We start from the raw sequence: 19,398 nt of genomic DNA, 5'->3' as shown, positions 1-19,398 counted from the left end.
TGGTCGAGTCCTTGGCTGAAAGGGACACAGTCGAATGTATAGTTATTGCTTTGGGAGAGGATATTTTTTTTCCTTGTAAATCATCTCTCTGTTATGTACTGTATTATGTTTTATTTACATGTTATATTTGATTTGTTAACATTTGAGTGTATTCCTCTTAGTAGGGACCTGTGCTTGTGTCTGGATGAGACTTTTATGTGATCTCAAACTAAGTTCACTGATAGTGTGCTCTTGGAATCTACATCTGTTCCCTATTTGAACCAATTCCCCTTTGTCTTACCTTTTTCTTGGATGCTTTAATTGTATTTCTAGAACTTTTTACTATCCCATTTTCTTCCTTTTTACTGGCGCTGATATGACCTTAATGTGTTGCAAGCGCCGTAAAACCCTTAAAAACAAAACAAACAAACAAATATTATTGTTATTATTATTGAATTCAACAAAGATGTCTTTCATTCATCACGACTATTTATATACTATATTGCATTATATTATATTGTATTGTTCTACAATTATAACTTGGCATGTCAACTTTCCATTGCAATCGTTGGCTTGGGATGTTTGGGCTGGTTTTATTTTTTATTTTTTATTTATTTTTTAAAAAATATTTTTGTTTGTTTTTTTTTTTTGCTTTTTTTTTTTGTTTTTGTTTTTTTTTTGTTCCCTTTATAAACGGGTCCATTTGTCTCGGTTTATTTATATTTGTTTTCTTTGTGCTTTTATCTTAAGAACCACAACTTGTCCTCCGTCATCTTCCTTTTTACTGTCGCTGAAATACTCTAAAAGTGCCACAAGCGTCTTGAAACCATGAAATGACCTGACCCTGTCACAAGATAACAAAAACTAACAAATAGCTGTTATGTTTTATTTTGTTTTTAGCAGTAGGAGTTGATGATAGAAAATGTATTTATTTCTATAGTTATTGTCTATAACTGTCTCTTCTATTTACTTTTATCTAAGCCTGTTGTCTTAACTTTTCCTGGCGTCCTGACCTCCCATTGTGATGGGTGGGGTTCCTGACCTCCCATAGTGATGGGTGGGGTTCCTGACCTCCCATAGTGATGGGTGGGGTTCCTGACCTCCCATAGTGATGGGTGGGGTTCCTGACTTCCCATAGTGATGGGTGGGGTTTCTGACCTCCCATAGTGATGGATGGGGTTCCTGACCTCCCATAGTGATGGGTGGAGTTCCTGATATCCCATAGTGATGGGTGGGGTTTCTGACCTCCCATAGTGATGGGTGGGGTTTCTGACCTCCCATAGTGATGGGTGGAGTTTCTGACCTCCCATAGTGGGCAGGGAGGTACTTATTGTATCTTCTATCCCCCTGTATTTTGGAATGAGATTACTTGGTTTTATCCTGGCCCTGGTCAGATACCCTGACTTGGAGGGAAACAGTCAAATGCAAAGTTAGAGTTTTGGGAGATGATATTTTTTGTCTTTGTAAATCAGCTCTGTGTTATGCATTGTATTATTTTTAGTTTGTTTTTGTTTTATATATATAACATATGATTTGTAAACATTTGAGTGTATCCCTCTTAGAGGGGACCTGTGCTTGTGTCTGGATGAGACTTATAGGTGATCTCAAACTAAGTACTTTGATAGTGTGCTCTTGGAATCTACATCTGTTTCCTATTTGGACCAATTCCCCTTTGTCTTACCTTTTCTTGGGTGCTTTAATCGTAATTCTAGAACGCTTTACTTTCCCATTTTCTTCCTTTTTACTGGCGCTGATATGACCTTTTTGTGTTGCAAACGCCTTAAAACCCTTAAAAACAAACAAACAAAAAAAAACATACTGATGGTGGTGGTGATGATGATGATGTTGAAGTTGATGATGCTGACGGCGGTGGTGGTGTTGATGATGGTGTTGATAATGATGATGGTAGTGGTGGTGGTGAATTGGATGGCGGTGGTGGTGGTGTTGATGTTGATAATGATGATGGTAGTGGTGATGATGATGGTAGTAGTGGTGGTGATGATGATGGTGTTGATGATAATGATGATGATGGTAGTAGTGGTGATGATAATGGTAATGATGATATTATACTTTTGTGCATTTAATCTTTCCTAGTCGACGCCACAGTCTGGTCTTTGTCGCTGTTTTTTGTTTTACATTTGAAATGGTCGGGATGATTTTATTTATATTTGGATTTTAAAATACCGTATATATATATTTTGTAAATGTTCATTTCAGCCAGGTGAAAGAAACGACCTTGACCTTTGGTCGTAATACTGCCAATGGTGTCTGTCGTGTTTCTTCTATGTGCACACATTAGCAGGTCTGACATCCTGACGCAATCAGGGGCCGATTTCATTTTGTTGTCGTGGAAAATGTGAGAGTATATCAATGAAAACAATGAGCCCATTACAACTTGGATTATCAGAACTGAATAGAAGTACACGTTGGTCTTTTTGATCGAATCTTGTTTTAAAAGATCCAATTTCAAACCACAATTTATTGTATTTATTTGGATTTCTTGAAAACCTCTGACGTCATAACCACTGACAATATTATTGTAGAAAATCATGACGAGAGAGAGAGAGAGAGAGAGAGAGAGAGAGAGAGAGAGAGAGAGAGAGTCTACTATTTTACCTGTTGTCATATGTTTGTAGTTATGTCCCTTGGTTTATTCGTCCAAAATAAGCAAGAAATAAAATAAAAATGGCGCTTGCCGGTTGATTTGGAAAGAAGAGCTTTTGCCTTTGTATTTTGTCATTCACATTCCCTTTTAACTATGTAGGCAATTGCTGCAGATAGACCTGTCATCAACTCTCCTTATTCAGGCAGAATGATTCGTCCTATGTCAATGGGACACAACTCTGTAAGCAGTAATGAAAACACACACACACACACACACACACACACACACACACACACACACATCTTTGGTGGAGTTCCCTTACTGTACACAGTACGTCTTCCACCTCCCAATATCTGTTTTCCGATTGCATTCTGTCTTTGGCTTGGAATGAGATTACTTGGTTTTGTCCTGGCCTTGGCCGGATACTCTAGCTGAGAGGGAAACTTTCAAATGTATAGTCTAGTTAGTTTTGGGAGATGATATTATTTTCCTTGTAAATCATCTCTGTTATGCATTGTATTATGTTTTCTTTATATTGTGTATACAATTTGTAAAACATTTGAGTGTATTCCTCTTAGTGGGGACCTGTACTTGTGTCTGGATGAGACTTTTAGCGATCTCAAACTAAGTACTTTGCTCGTGTGCTTTTGGAATCTACACCTGTTTCTTATTTGAACCGATTCCCCTTTGTCTTACCTTTTCTTGGGTGCTTGAATTGTAATTCAAGAACTTTTTACTATCCCATTTTCTTCCTTTTTACTGGCGCTGATATGACCTTTATGTGTTGCAAGTGCCGTAAAACCCTTAAAAACAAACAAACAACATTTGAATCAATTCCTCATAAAGGCTTCATACACGTTCAGTTTTCAACCAGTGACAGGCACGGCTGAAGTAAATCGTCAGGAAATCGCAATGTGTATGACCAAATACCTGGGTGACAAGCGGAGGGACGGTCGGTCGCTTGCTTAAGAGGGCCCATACACGCACAGATCTCATCCAGGGACGATCGAGGGACAGGCAAGTCTGGGTCGCTGTGACCCGATCCCTACGTCAGTCGCAGATTATTTTAGCCCAGACACGGTGAGATATTTTTCGAGACGATCGGGGGCGTGGCAGTATAAAAAGTGGACATTTTTTCTTCGTATTTTCGCTGTTTTCACGTAGGTTTCGTGATCAGCGTCAAATTTACAATAGGTTTGATACCAAGAACTATGTGTTTACTCCAAAAATTGTTGAAATTAGAAATCAATTTTAATTAATAGTGAGGCTTTGTGGCCGACAGAACAGTGCCCCTCCCTGTTCTGTGATGGGATCTAGTGGTATGACTCTCGCTTTCAAATCGGAAGGCCCAGGTTTCGAGACCCGCTCTGAGTTGCACAGAGTTGAGTCCTTGGAAAAGGCTCTTTACTCACATTTTCTCACCGTACTCAGATGTAAAATGAGTACATGGCCATTCGTTGTCTTTGTTGGAAAAAAATTGTAATCGCCTGACAGGCGTCATGTCTCGTCCTTCGTGTTTAGTATTGCTGTTGGCTTAGGGCCCCTTGCAAAGCGCTTTGAGGACGTCTAGTGGATATTGCGCCAAATGTCATGGCATGCTGGGGAGTCTCTGGTCTGTCTTCCCACCCTAACCTGTATTCCTTGTCAGCTGCATAACATCAGGAGTTGAGCTGCAGATGCATGTTCCTCATATAATTAATTTTTATAGGGTTTAGCCAAGTAGCCTTCATTCTGTCTTTCCCACAGTCTCTTTCATGATTGGCGGTCGCCCATTCCCCGCCACCTACTGTTTCCTGGCTTGCAGTTATCTATTTCAGTTATTCTTTTTGCAAAGGGCCATATCTCATAAACAGAGGATCGTCACGTCCTGGGTCATTTGTGTCGATGAGAGATTCTGTGGGCCTTAAACAAAGGGATACCAGCCCTTTCCCCTAAAAATCTCGATTTTTTAAAGAAGGATACATGATTACAATCAATCACAGAAGACATGGGCCACAGGCCGACCAAAGAGGGAGTATAGAAGTGTTAAAGTTACAGCACTAGGAACAAGTATGAGCTATAGGGGTAGATTAAGAAAAGTAAGGACATGCAGAGGACACCACACTACAGAATGCGGGTGGGTGAGGAGCAGAGCGTGTACCACTCACCGGTGGGTTCTGTCTCCTGCACCTTAAGAGGAAGGGGTCCCACCTACTCCCTAGCTAGGTTATACCGCCGGGGACTCGGTCGCACCCATAACAAACTCAGTAGAAACGGGGAACACCATGGGAAGGTGCTGTTATGGACACAATAATGCATGAGATGCCATATGCAGTAATCTCTGTCAGACAGGATTACGCGGCGATCAATGCACCTGGAAATGAGAGGTGTTGGGTTCGAAATGCACATCAATTTCCTTTCAGCAAGCGGGACGTCCGGCCCAGACCTTGCAGCTCCCCATATTGCTCTATTTTTTTTTTTAAATCATGTTTTTATAAATTTTGAGTCAGGATCAGGAAGAGGTAGATAAAATGTTTCGTTCTTGATCACCCTAAAATTTATAATAGATTTCATACAAAGTAAAAAATAGTTTTCCGATGCAATAACATAATATGCAAGTTATTATTATTATTAAAACCCCTACAAACAAACAGCTGACATGACCTGATTTGTAGCAAGTGCTGTAAAACCCCTACAAACAAACAGTTGACAAGACCTCGATATGTAGCAAGTGCTGTAAAACCCCTACAAACAAACAGCAGAGTTTGAAACGACTTTTTGTGGATTGTGGAGTAGGTGGTAGATAGCTCAGACAGTAGAGCCACGCTCTCCCCGGCTAGGCGGAGTTGTCGTAGCAGTAAGGTCGCTGGTTCGAGCCCCCATCGCCGCGAAACTTTTATTCTTTATTTGTCTTATGGGAAATTTTGTTTCACTTTGCGCATCGTGAACGTGAGAGCTTTCGGAAGGCCTCCCTGAGAGATTGTTATTGTTAACTCTGTGATTAAAAAAAATTGTTTCCTTTCTCGATCTTCTCTTCCGTCTTTTGTAAAATCTTGGATCCCGAAGAGAAAGTGACGAAATAAAAATAACAACTTCCTTCCTGATTTCTTTTCATTGTTGATTCATTGAGATCAAACCCAGTCTGTGTAAGCATAAGTAGGGTGTAATTTAGAATCAAGATCGTTACTAATTTTTATGATTTTCTTCTTTTCTAAAAATTAAATGAGGTGCCCATTGAAATAGTGTTTAAACACACAATCTGAAAAATGAGAATGGAAGGGCATCTTCCAATAAATCGTCACGTATTCGTTGTCAGTGACCACCGACACTGCTAAACTGCTACTGATACTGATGACTCTTCTAGCCATCTAGACCGTGCCGTAAAAAAAAACACCAAAAACGTAAAACTTTACAGTGTTAACTAAAACGAAACCTTCTCAAATTTCCGCTATTCAAGTCCTCCGCTATTTTCTTCCGCTTGGGGTCTAGTAGTATCTTTACATCTTCCACTTCGAAAATCATTGTAAACAGTCAGTCAGTAATAGGCACTTGCAAGAAGTAGCTCTCGCGAGTTGAAAACAGGCGAGGATTTCTGTTTCCGTTTTTGAGGGGAAAAAAATTAGGAGTGATTTTAAAATGCTCATTCTTCTTTCTCAGTGGAATGAAATGGCATGTATATTATATCATTGGAAAGGGCATAAAATTCTGCATACAATGATGCTAATATTATTATCTTCCTATATCATGATTTTGAGAAATCTTTGCGTAAAGAGAGTATATGTGTTTAAGCGCTTATAACTTTTAAACCAGAGATGGTCCTTCTTAATAAAAAAAAGTCCTTCTGAGATACATATTAAAGTAGCTTCTCTAAAAATTTCAGAGCAAAATATGTTTGCACTCAAAAGTTAGAGCTCCCCAAATACCAGTAATTGGCCTCGATTGTTTACCGAAGCTGCCATTTTCTTATACTGATTCACTTCCTGTCGTCTGCTGGGTTTGAGAGATAACTTCGTCAATCCACATCAAAACTTTACATCTTTATATCTTACAAAATATTCCATTTATGGAAGTTATTTTTGTTTTAAATTATTCAATTAATTGGCGTTTTTATGTCCATGCAATCATTTTATAATTTACAATTCTCTTCCTTTTTTTTCCGATTGATTTTTCACTGTTGATTTTGACGTTTTTCATTCTTTGACGGACGTCTGTCCAATTTAGGGGAACGGGGGAGCGGAAGTTTTTAAAATCACCTATTTTCGATCATTTTAAACACTAATACACCACCTCAAACATTTATCAGTCCATATCTCTGCTTTTATGAGGTCTATTTTCATTTTGAAAAGTTCAAAGTGAACAACTAAATGACGCCGATTCAGTGGTGTATTTGGTCTATCTACATGTGAATAAATATTTAATTGTCGACTTTTCCAAAATTCCAATAGGTCATTCATTTGCATGTCGTGATCTATTTTTCCTTGATTTCAGCTGTTTCAGCTCTAAACTTTACCTTTCTCTCTCAATAAATAATTATTTTTCTGTTTGCAGTGTATTACAGAGATGTTGAATTACCACATGTAAAAATTTCAAAGTTGTATCTGAAGCCGTTTCTGAATTATACTTGATTATCCATTGGGTTGCTGTGTTTTGGTCACATATTTTCCTATTAAGCTTCTATAGAGATTTTTCACCACATAAAAGGTCATAACTTTTTAACTAGTTGAGATAGAGCAATAATTTTTTCACTTTAGTAAATGTTTCACTCCCCTTTATTTTTCTACGCTAAATTAATACCGATATCACTATTTTGAAAAATTCTTGCAAGTGCCTATCAGTAAGGCTGTCATTATTATTATCGCTGTGATTTTCATTCAAAACCAAAATTCGTTATCCCCAGACATATATTTGAAACTCCGCTCCATTAACCTAAACAATTATCCACATTCCAGAATATGGAATGTTTCCAAATGCACATAGAAATAAGGAAAGTTAATAAAATATCTATAAAAACATAAAATTAACCAATATTAAATCAGTTGTTACTACCTATACACAATATGCGTCGACTTCGAAGTGGGTGTCATGGCCGAATGGTTTAGTCGTCTGCCCTGGAAGTTTTACCAGAATCGACGTTGTGGGTTCGAATCCTGGTTCCGCCACTTTGTTGGGTTTTTTTTTTTGTGCGAGTCTATTATTTTCCCCTTTTTGTTTGGCCTTTTGTTCCGTTTCTGAGCATGAATTTCTAAAAATTGTTGGTTTTTTTTAAATTATTGTTTGTTTTTTTCTCCTCTATCTGACCATTTGGTCGCTCTCTGAATATTTCTGTTTGTTTGCTTTTTAATTATTTATACTTTTTAGACACTTTTTGAGATCGGAGTGGGGACGAATATGACAATTTGCTAGAAACTAGAAAGGAACCAAGAGAGAGGGAGAGAGAGAGAGAGAGTTAAAAAAAAAAGAATTAAGGAAAGTTAATAAAATATCTAAAAAACATAAAATCAACCAACATTAAATCAGTTGTTACTACATATACACAATATGCGTCGACTTTGAAGTGGGTGTCATGGCCGAATGGTTTAGTCATCTGCCCTGGAAGTTTTACCAGAATCGACGTTGCGGGTTCAAATCCTGGTTCCGCCACTATTTTTTTTTTTTTAACATTCCGTCTTCTTTTTACAGAACGGTGCAAGGGAAAAATGTCCCATCCATACTCCCCCCACCTCTTTTTTTTTTTAAAAACTCTCTCTTCTCTTCTCTCTCTCTCTCTCTCTCTCTCTCTCTCTCTCTCTCTCTCTCTCTCTCTCTCTCTCTCTCTCTCTCTCTCTCTCTCTCTCTTAGTTCCTTTCTAGTTTCTAGCAAATTGTCATATTTGTCCCAACTCCTATCTCAAAAAGGATAAATAATTAAAAAACAAACAAACAAATATTCAGAGAGCGACCAAATGGTCAGAGAGAGGAGAAAAAAAAACCAACTATTTAAAAAAAAAAAAAAAAAATTTTAAGAAATTCATGCTCAGAAACGGAACAAAAGGTCAAACAAAAAGGAGAAAAGAATAGACTCGCACAAAAAGAAAAAAGGTAGGGGGGGGGGAGGAGGATGGATGGGACATTTATCCCTTGCAACGTTCTGTGAAAAGAAGACGGAATTTTAAAAAAAAATGGCGGAACCAGGATTCGAACCCACAACTTCGATTCTGGTAAAACTTCCAGGGCAGACGACTAAACCATTCGGCCATGACACCTACTTCGAAGTAGACGCATATTGTGTATTTGTAGTAACAACTGATTTAATGTTGGTTAATTTTATGTTTTTATAGATATTTTATTAACTTTCCTTATTTTTATGTGCATTCGGAAACATTCCATATTCTGGAATGTGTATATTATAATTGTTTAAAGTTGCAAATATGTGTCTGGGGATAACGAAATTTGGCTATCCCCAGACAGGTGTCTGGGGATAATGACAGCCTATTATTATTATTATTATTATTATTATTATTATTATTATTATTATTATTATTATTATTATTATTATTATTATTATTATTATTTTTATTATTATTATTATTATTATTATTAATATTGATTTAGTTGTTGTTATTATTATTATTTATTATTATTATTATTATTATTATTATTATTATTATTATTATTGATTATTATTATTATTAGTCCTGCCCTATATTTATGATTGTATACAAACAATCTTCCTTAATCTCATTATTTCATTTTGAAAAATAACAACCTTTCGGGCTATTTCTACTTAGGTAACAAAAGTGATTCTTGCTGTTTGACCTTGACCTTACGGATGATAGAACAGCTTTAATCAAGACACAACAAGATGGCTCTCATCGACATCACAGTGAAGACGTTGGATGGACAGAATAGATCATTCTCTGTCCCTGAACAGGTGCCATCTCTTTCTCTCTAGTCTATTTAGCCTTTACACTTTGCATGTTTTAAAAATTTGTTTTCAACTCATTTCACTATCTTGTTTCTTTAAATTGATAAATGTGAGAGAGAGAGAGAGAGAGAGAGAGAGAGAGAGAGAGAGAGAGAGAGAGAGAGAGAGAGAGAGAGAGAGAGTTGAGTGACTGCAGTCTAACGTGATCTTTGACCTTCTATCACCAGATGACTGTCAGAAGCTTTAAAGAGAAAATCAGCAACTCCATCGTAAGTATCGGCCTTGTAGTTTATTCATTACTTTTTGATGGGTTCTGCTTTTGGCAGGAGTCGAGTCCAGTCCTTGGAATAGGCTTTTATGACATTCTCTCACCTTATTCAGGTGTAAAATGAGTACCTGGCCAGCAACAGCATTGTCCCTGTTGGAAAAGATTATGATGATAGCAACTAACAGGCTTTGTGTGTTTAGCATTATACAGTGTTGTTGTTGGCTTGGGACTGCTTGTAAAGTGTTTTGAGTACATTTAGTGAGTCAATGTTGGGCTGCGTAAAAGTTGATTTGTTTGACTGGTTTTTTTGGTTGTTTGTTTTTTAGTTGAAGTGTAAATAGAGTGATGTGAAACTGGCAGGCTTGTCAACCAGTGAGAAATTGCCTTGCTGGCATCATGTCTTGTCCTACATGTTCAATGTTGCTGTTGGCTTGGGTCCCCATGTAAAGGGCTTTATAAATACTCTAGTTTTTTATTATGTTTCTTTTGTCAATTTTGATAATGAATAATTTGTCCAAAATCCACAAACATTTGATCGCTAGAAAATCAATACGAATATGTGAAATAAACTTGAAATGATAGAAATCTATCAAGATAACTTGTACTTTTATATAGCGCAATATCCACGAAACATGCTCGAAGCGCTTTACAAGGGGTCCCTAGCCAACAGCAACACTTAAAATGTATGACGAGACATGACACCTGTTTAGTGATATTACAAATTTTTTCTGACAGAGACAACACTGTTAGCGTCCAGCTACTCATTTTACACATTAGTACGGTAAGAGACTCGACTACACACAACTCAGGACTCGAACCCAGAGCCATCCCTCCTGAAGGCGAGTGTCATACCACAAGACCACATGGTCGCATGTATTGACTATTGGAATCGTTTGATTCCCTTGTGTTTTGACATAGTCTATGGAAGAGGCCTGATGGACCTTGTGTTTTGACATAGTCTATGGAAGAGGCCTGATGGACCTTGTGTTTTGACATAGTCTATGGAAGAGGCCTGATGGACCTTGTTTTGACATAGTCTATGGAATCGTTTGATTCCTTGTGTTTTGACATAGTCTATGGAAGAGGCCTGATGGACCTTGTGTTTTGACATAGTCTATGGAAGAGGCCTGATGGACCTTGTGTTTTGTCATAGTCTATGGAAGAGGCCTGATGGACCTTGTGTTTTGACATAGTCTATGGAAGAGGCCTGATGGACCTTTTGTTTAGACATAGTCTATGGAATCGTTGATTCCCTTGTGTTTTGACATAGTCTATGGAAGAGGCCTGATGGACCTTGTGTTTTGTCATAGTCTATGGAAGAGGCCTGATGGACCTTGTGTTTTGTCATAGTCTATGGAAGAGGCCTGATGGACCTTGTGTTTTGACATAGTCTATGGAAGAGGCCTGATGGACCTTGTGTTTTGACATAGTCTATGGAATCGTTTGATTCCCTTGTGTTTTGACATAGTCTATGGAAGAGGCCTGATGGACCTTGTGTTTTGACATAGTCTATGGAAGAGGCCTGATGGACCTTGTGTTTTGACATAGTCTATGGAAGAGGCCTGATGGACCTTGTGTTTTGTCATAGTCTATGGAAGAGGCCTGATGGACCTTGTGTTTTGACATAGTCTATGGAAGAGGCCTGATGGACCTTTGTTTAGACATAGTCTATGGAATCGTTGTATTCCCTTGTGTTTTGACATAGTCTATGGAAGAGGCCTGATGGACCTTGTGTTTTGTCATAGTCTATGGAAGAGGCCTGATGGACCTTGTGTTTTGACATAGTCTATGGAAGAGGCCTGATGGACCTTGTGTTTTGACATAGTCTATGGAAGAGGCCTGATGGACCTTGTGTTTTGACATAGTCTATGGAAGAGGCCTGATGGACCTTGTGTTTTGTCATAGTCTATGGAAGAGGCCTGATGGACCTTGTGTTTTGACATAGTCTATGGAAGAGGCCTGATGGACCTTTTGTTTAGACATAGTCTATGGAATCGTTTGATTCCCTTGTGTTTTGACATAGTCTATGGAAGAGGCCTGATGGACCTTGTGTTTTGTCATAGTCTATGGAAGAGGCCTGATGGACCTTGTGTTTTGACATAGTCTATGGAAGAGGCCTGATGGACCTTGTGTTTTGACATAGTCTATGGAAGAGGCCTGATGGACCTTGTGTTTTGACATAGTCTATGGAAGAGGCCTGATGGACCTTGTGTTTTGACATAGTCTATGGAAGAGGCCTGATGGACCTTGTGTTTTGACATAGTCTATGGAAGAGGCCTGATGGACCTTGTGTTTTGACATAGTCTATGGAAGAGGCCTGATGGACCTTTTGTTTGACATAGTCTATGGAAGGCCTTGTGTTTTGACATAGTCTATGGAAGAGGCCTGATGGACCTTGTGTTTTGACATAGTCTATGGAAGAGGCCTGATGGACCTTGTGTTTTGACATAGTCTAGGGAAGAGGCCTGATGGACCTTGTGTTTTGACATAGTCTATGGAAGAGGCCTGATGGACCTTGTGTTTTGACATAGTCTATGGAAGAGGCCTGATGGACCTTGTGTTTTGACATAGTCTAGGGAAGAGGCCTGATGGACCTTGTGTTTTGACATAGTCTATGGAAGAGGCCTGATGGACCTTGTGTTTTGACATAGTCTATGGAAGAGGCCTGATGGACCTTGTGTTTTGACATAGTCTATGGAAGAGGCCTGATGGACCTTGTGTTTTGACATAGTCTATGGAAGAGGCCTGATGGACCTTTTGTTTAGACATAGTCTATGGAATCGTTTGATTCCCTTGTGTTTTGACATAGTCTAGGCATAGCTGCCAACCCTCCCGCAAATTGCGGGAGTCTCCCGTATTTATCACCGGTCTCCCGCTCTCCCGCAGTTTTTTAGTATCTCCAGAAATCTCCCGGAAATTTATCAATTTGAATATTGAGTGTGATGAGTTGCTGGTTCTCTAGACAATCAATTGTCAACTTTTTTTTTGGCTGGTCGATGCTATGAAAGCAACAGAATCGATACCAGTAATGTGGCAATAGATTATATAGAACAGTAAAGTTGCTGCCCAAACGTAAACAATAACAAGTTGCTAGTGATTTCCGTTAGGAACCGGAATAATTTACGCACAATATAGGTCTCCCAATTTTGTAGTTTGAGTTGTAGGCAATACACTTTCAGTATTGAAAATATGTTTACATAAAATCTAACAGTTGCAGAAATAATAATATAAGGCTAAATTATTATGAAAATCAGGCTCCGAATAATTCTCGTTTTGTTCACACCAGCGCAATAATTTGCTCTGGTCTAAAAATAGATAGACTGTAACTTTTGATAAATTTTAGAAAATTTTACCTTTTGTTCCATAAAATATCCATATCTAGACATTATTTGATGCATGATCGAGTATTTATGAATATGTGTTTCTTTTGCCACCTAACAGCCAAATTTTAAAGGTTATTTTTTTCTATTATTTACATTGGAACGTGAGCTGTCAAGACAGGAACATGTGGTTTGCCACATGCTTCTCGACCTTTGTTTACGTTTGGGGCACCTAACTTTACTGCTCAATAGGATTGTAAAAGAATATATTGTGGTATCGATATTTTCAATTGAGAATAATTTGCTTTTGCTTATGCCCTGCCTTAAGTCTTCATCAATTTTCAAAATTTCCTAACTACAACGTGTTTCAATTGCTGAGGACGGTTTCTTTCTAATTGGGAGTAATTTGTATTTGCCTTTTATACTGCCTAAAGACTTTGTTGATTTTAGTATAGTGTTGAATTTCCATGTATAGTTAAAGGAAAAGACGCCTCATTCGCCATGTGCAAAATGTGTCATTCAGAGTTTAGTGTTATGTATGGTGGACGTGACGATGTCAAGAGGCATGTTAATTCTAAGAAACATTTGATTAATGCCAAAGCTTCAACTAGTGGCAAACCAATTACATCCTTCTTTTCTTCAAATTCCAAATCAACGCCAGTGGATGAAGCTGTGATTAGGGCAGAGACTTTATTTACTTCTTTTTTATTGGAGCACAACATTCCTTTAGCAGCCTCTGACCATGCTTCTAAGCTTTTCAAAGCAATGTTTTTAGTAGATAGTGTACAACCTGAAGAGATTATTAAAAGATACAGCCCAGCTGTGCACGCACAAAGTAAAAATGTAATCTCCCTGATTTTTGTTCCAAATCTCCCTCTTAATTGAATTACCGGGTTGGCAGCTATGTCTAGGGAAGAGGCCTGATGGACCTTGTGTTTTGACATACTCTATGGAAGAGGCTTGATGGACCTTGTGTTTTGACATAGTCTATGGAAGAGGCCTGATGGACCTTTTGTTTTGACATAGTCTATGGAAGAGGCCTGGTGGACCTTTTGTTTAGACATAGTCTATGGAATCGTTTGATTCCCTTGTGTTTTGACATAGTCTATGGAAGAGGCCTGATGGACCTTGTGTTTTGACATAGTCTAGGGAAGAGGCCTGATGGACTTGTGTTTTGACATAGTCTATGGTAGAGGCCTGATGGACCTTGTGTTTTGACATAGTCTATGGAAGAGGCCTGATGGACCTTTTGTTTAGACATAGTCTATGGAATCGTTTGATTCCCTTGTGTTTTGACATAGTCTAGGGAAGAGGCCTGATGGACCTTGTGTTTTGACATAGTCTATGGAAGAGGCCTGATGGACCTTGTGTTTTGACATAGTCTAGGGAAGAGGCCTGATGGACCTTTTGTTTAGACATAGTCTATGGAATCGTTTGATTCCCTTGTGTTTTGACATAGTCTATGGAAGAGGCCTGATGGACCTTGTGTTTTGACATAGTCTATGGAAGAGGCCTGATGGACCTTTTGTTTAGACATAGTCTATGGAATCGTTTGATTCCCTTGTGTTTTGACATAGTCTATGGAAGAGGCCTGATGGACCTTGTGTTTTGACATAGTCTATGGAAGAGGCCTGATGGACCTTGTGTTTTGACATAGTCTATGGAAGAGGCCTGATGGACCTTGTGTTTTGACATAGTCTAGGGAAGAGGCCTGATGGACCTTGTGTTTTGTCATAGTCTATGGAAGAGGCTTGATGGACCTTGTGTTTTGACATAGTCTATGGAAGAGGCCTGATGGACCTTGTGTTGTGTTACAAACCCTCAACTTTGACATAACATTCATGACCCCTGGTGCTACTTACACAACATGCTGTAAATACTTGAAAATTGATATGTCCTTCATATCCATGGGGCTGCAATTTTATTACAGTTTCTACACCCTGAAACGGGCAGTAGCAATTGCTTGCTTTCCTTCAAACATGACGCTCGTTTATCACACTTACTTTCTACCAGATCCTACAGAACTAGCCACCCAATCACTTATGTTGGACAGTTGGGGGGGGGGGGGGGGGGGGGGGGGTTAGGCATATTCATTTAAGCATGGAATATACTTCTAATGTTCTCAGATAGTGTTCATACTTTCACTATTTGTTACATTGATTGAGTGAAGTAGAATCCTAATGAAATCAACATCTTTGATTGAAAGGCATTGAATGAGAAAATTAAATGTTTAGAAAGATAAGCATTCCTGATTAATTCCCTTTATGAATTGGGTGAAATCTGAACTCAATCTTTTGAAAAAAAAATTATCTTGATTTTTAAAATATTGTTTTGAAGCAAGCTAGTCTGTTTTGGATCATGTTGAGATGGATTTATAGATTTCTACGCAAGGAACACGACTGTGGTTTGATCTTTTGTTTAGACAGGACGAGACTCATTTAATTCATTTCATATCTATTGGTTTAACCTGCCATTGAGTGACAAAGACAGGATGAGTCGATTGAGACAGGATGAGTTGACTGAGACAGATTGGGTCACTGAGACAGGTTGAGTCATTGAGACAAGGTGGACGTATTGAATCAACATGGTTGTGTTTTTATTGTCAGGAAATTCCAGCAGATACACAGCGACTCATCTTCCATGGACGTGTCATGCAGGATGATAAGGAACTCAGGGAATATGGTGGGTGTGTCAGCTCTCTCTCTCTCTCTCTCTCTCTCTCTCTCTCTCTCTCTCTCTCTTTCTCTCTCTCTCTCTCTCTCTCTCTCTCTCTCTCTCTCTCTCTCTCTCTCTCTCTCTCTCTCTCTCTCTCTCTCTCTTAACTTTTATTATTGTTATTATTATTATTACTATTATTATTGTTATTATTATTATTACTACTAGTATTGTTTTTTGTTTTTTTATATTATTATTATTATTATTATGTTATTATTATTATTATTATTATTATTATTATTATTATTATTATTATTATTATTATTATTTTTGTTGTTTGTGTCTTTATTTATTATCATTATGAATGTTGTTCAAATGATTTAATGTTTATGTCAAGGCGTAATTGACTGACAGGGTCCTTAGTGGGGAGGCAAACAGTCGATTTCCTTGTAGTTGGATCCTTGTGTCTGGATGTGACTTTTAGGTGATCTCAAATTAAGTACATTGATAGAATGCTCTTGGAATCTACATCTATTCCCCTTTGTCTTACTTTTCTTTTGTAATCCTAAAATTGTTTTTACTATCCCATTTGCTTCCTTTTTACTGGCGCTGAAATGACCTAAAAACAAACAAAAAACGGACACTTTCTAGATAATGTTTTTCCATTTTGTTTTCCTCAGACATTCACGGCAAAGCTGTCCACGTGGTTCAGCGGGCCCCCCCATCGTCCACCTCCACCAGCACAGATGGGGGGTCCACATCCCAACCCTCCCCCCATCATCACCACCACCACCATCATCCTCCTGGATTCGTTGGTCCGGTATGTCAATTCTCATCTTGAAAATGGGAAATCCGTTAAAAATTTACAGTGCTCACCACTTATACCAACATTTTTTCTATACCAACATATAATGATAATAATAAATGGCATTTATATAGTGCTTTACCCAGTTGTTACAGGCTTTAAGCGCTTTACAATGATATAAAACAAAACATATTACAGTAAGACAAGTTTGATGGAAAAGTGATACAAATTCAATTTAACAACAACACAATATGATAAAAGTATTGCAACATTATGACGTAAAAAGATAAAACTTTAAGCGAGATTTGAAAGTTGTCAACGAATCTGAGCATCTCGCATGTGATGGGAGAGAGTTCCAAAAATGGGGGGCTGAAAATTGAAAAGATTGTCCACCTATTTTACGCAATGGCTTAGGTTTGACAAGGATTGATTGGTCATTGCTTGACTTCAAGTTTCTATTGAGGGTATATATGTTTAGAAGGTCTTAATATAGGAGGGACTGTTGGTGCTCAAGGATTTGTAGACAACAGTACAAATCTTATAGGCAAGTCTTTTTTCCACAGGAAGCCAATGTAACTCACGGAGAAGGAGAGTTGCTCACGGGTATCTTTGGTTATTGCGTACAATGAGTTTATTATTATTGTTTTCATTTCTATGTACATAGATTGTATGGTACTATTCACGTGGCTTGTCATGGAAAGATCATTGTCAATGATGACACCAAGGTTTTTTTCTTTATTTGAAAATTCTTTTGTGCTATTTCCGAGAGTAATAGGTGATTTATTATTTGCCTGTTTAAGGATACTCGGCCTTCCACACATTAAAATCTCAGTTTTACTATCATTTAATTTTAAATTGTTATGGTACATCCAAGATTTAATCTCATTAAAACAGCTCGAAATTCGTTGTATTAAGAATTGTAAATTACTTAGGGGTGCTGAATCATAAATTTGCATATCATCTTCATAACAATGATAACTCAGATTGAATCTGGATATCACACTAGAAAGGGCTGCATATATTACCGTAAAAAGGACAGGGCCAAGAACAGAGCCTTGTGGCACTCCAAAGTTTAGAAAAAACTTGTTCTGACTGAACACCATTCACCATGACAGTCTGTCATCGATCCTGTAAATATGATGTAAACCATTTAAGGGCAATTCCATTACATAACAAATCATTAAAGATTTTAAGAAGCGCCGTTTCAGTATTGTGTTGCTATTTGTAGGCTGACTGAAAGGGTTGTTCCAAACTGTTGTTCTTGAGATGAGATGATAATTGTGTCAGTACTACCTTCTCCAAAAGTTTTGGTGTCTAAAGCCTTATTTTTCTCATATATATCAATTAGTATTAATTCCAAGTGTTAAACATGGGATTCCCTGGTTTAAACGTGGGATTTACTGTATTAAACGTGGGATTTACTGTATTAAACATGGGATTCAGTTCAGTATGTTCAACATTTGCTTCACCATGTTAAACATGGCTGGATATCACGCACTTTGTTTAACATGGGATTCACTGTGTTTAACATGGCATTCACTGTGTTTAACATGGGATTCATTGTGTTTAACATGGGATTCACTGTGTTTAACATGGCATTCACTGTGTTTAACATGGGATATCACTGTGTTTAACATGGCATTCACTGTGTTTAACATGGGATTCACTGTGTTTAACATGGCATTCACTGTGTTTAACATGGGATTCACTGTGTTTAACATGGGATTGACTGTGTTTAACATGGGATTCACTGTGTATATGGCATTCACTGTGTTTAACATGGGATTCACTGTGTTTAACATGGGATTCACTGTGTTTATGGCATTCACTGTGTTTAACATGGGATTCACTGTGTTTATGGCATTCACTGTGTATATGGGATTCACTGTGTTTAACATGGGATTCACTGTGTTTAACATGGGATTCACTGTGTTTAACATGGGATTCACTGTGTATATGGCATTCACTGTGTTTAACATGGGATTCACTGTGTTTAACATGGGATTCACTGTGTTTAACATGGGATTCACTGTGTTTAACATGGGATTCACTGTGTTTAACATGGGATTCACTGTGTTTAACATGGGATTCACTGTGTTTAACATGGGATTCACTGTGTTTAACATGGGATTCACTGTGTTTAACATGGATTCACTGTGTTTAACATGATTCACTGTGTAGGATTCACTGTGTTTAACATGGCATTCACTGTGTTTAACATGGGATATCACTGTGTTTAACATGGGATTCACTGTGTTTAACATGTGATTCACTGTGTTTAACATGGCATTCACTGTGTTTAACATGGCATTCACTGTGTTTAACATGGGATTCACTGTGTTTAACATGGCATTCACTGTGTTTAACATGTGATTCACTGTGTTTAACATGGCATTCACTGTGTTTAACATGGCATTCACTGTGTTTAACATGGCATTCACTGTGTTTAACATGGCATTCACTGTGTTTAACATGGGATATCACTGTGTTTAACATGGGATTCACTGTGTTTAACATGTGATTCACTGTGTTTAACATGGCATTCACTGTGTTTAACATGGGATTCACTGTGTTTAACATGGGATTCACTGTGTTTAACGTGGGATTCACTGTGTTTAACATGGGATTCACTGTGTTTAACATAGGATTCACTGTGTTTAACATGGGATTCACTGTGTTTAACATGGGATTCACCGTGTTTAACATGGGATTCACTGTGTTTAACATGGCATTCACTGTGTTTAACATGGATTCACTGTGTTTAACATGTGATTCACTGTGTTTAACATGGCATTCACTGTGTTTAACATGGGATTCACTGTGTTTAACATAAGATTCACTGTGTTTAACATGGGATTCACTGTGTTTAACATGGGATTCACTG

The 19,398-nt window shown here is 38.0% G+C and overlaps 2 protein-coding genes across 2 annotated transcripts in view; one reads left to right on the top strand and one right to left on the bottom strand.

Annotated features, from left to right (window-relative positions):
• Positions 1-19,398, bottom strand: part of LOC144979431 (uncharacterized) — a 198,183-nt gene that overhangs the window by 61,917 nt on the left and 116,868 nt on the right. The gene's annotated exons all lie outside the window — the stretch shown is intronic.
• The window catches only part of LOC144979425 (uncharacterized), a 75,860-nt gene continuing 62,098 nt past the window's right edge, over positions 5,637-19,398 (top strand). The window contains exons 1-5 of the mRNA XM_078926068.1: positions 5,637-5,709; positions 9,330-9,472; positions 9,694-9,735; positions 15,661-15,736; positions 16,390-16,529. Coding sequence (XP_078782194.1) covers positions 9,404-9,472; positions 9,694-9,735; positions 15,661-15,736; positions 16,390-16,529 — 327 coding nt within the window. The 5' untranslated portion in view covers positions 5,637-5,709; positions 9,330-9,403. The remainder of the gene's footprint in view (positions 5,710-9,329; positions 9,473-9,693; positions 9,736-15,660; positions 15,737-16,389; positions 16,530-19,398) is intronic.

Source organism: Berghia stephanieae, chromosome 9 (assembly GCF_034508935.2).
Source record: "Berghia stephanieae isolate SIO BIC M18660-M18661 chromosome 9, UCSD_Bste_1.3, whole genome shotgun sequence".
In the NCBI taxonomy this organism is placed as follows: domain Eukaryota; kingdom Metazoa; phylum Mollusca; class Gastropoda; order Nudibranchia; family Aeolidiidae; genus Berghia; species Berghia stephanieae.
The sequence above is the reverse complement of the archived record's forward strand: the minus strand, read 5'-3'. Positions and strand labels throughout refer to the sequence as shown.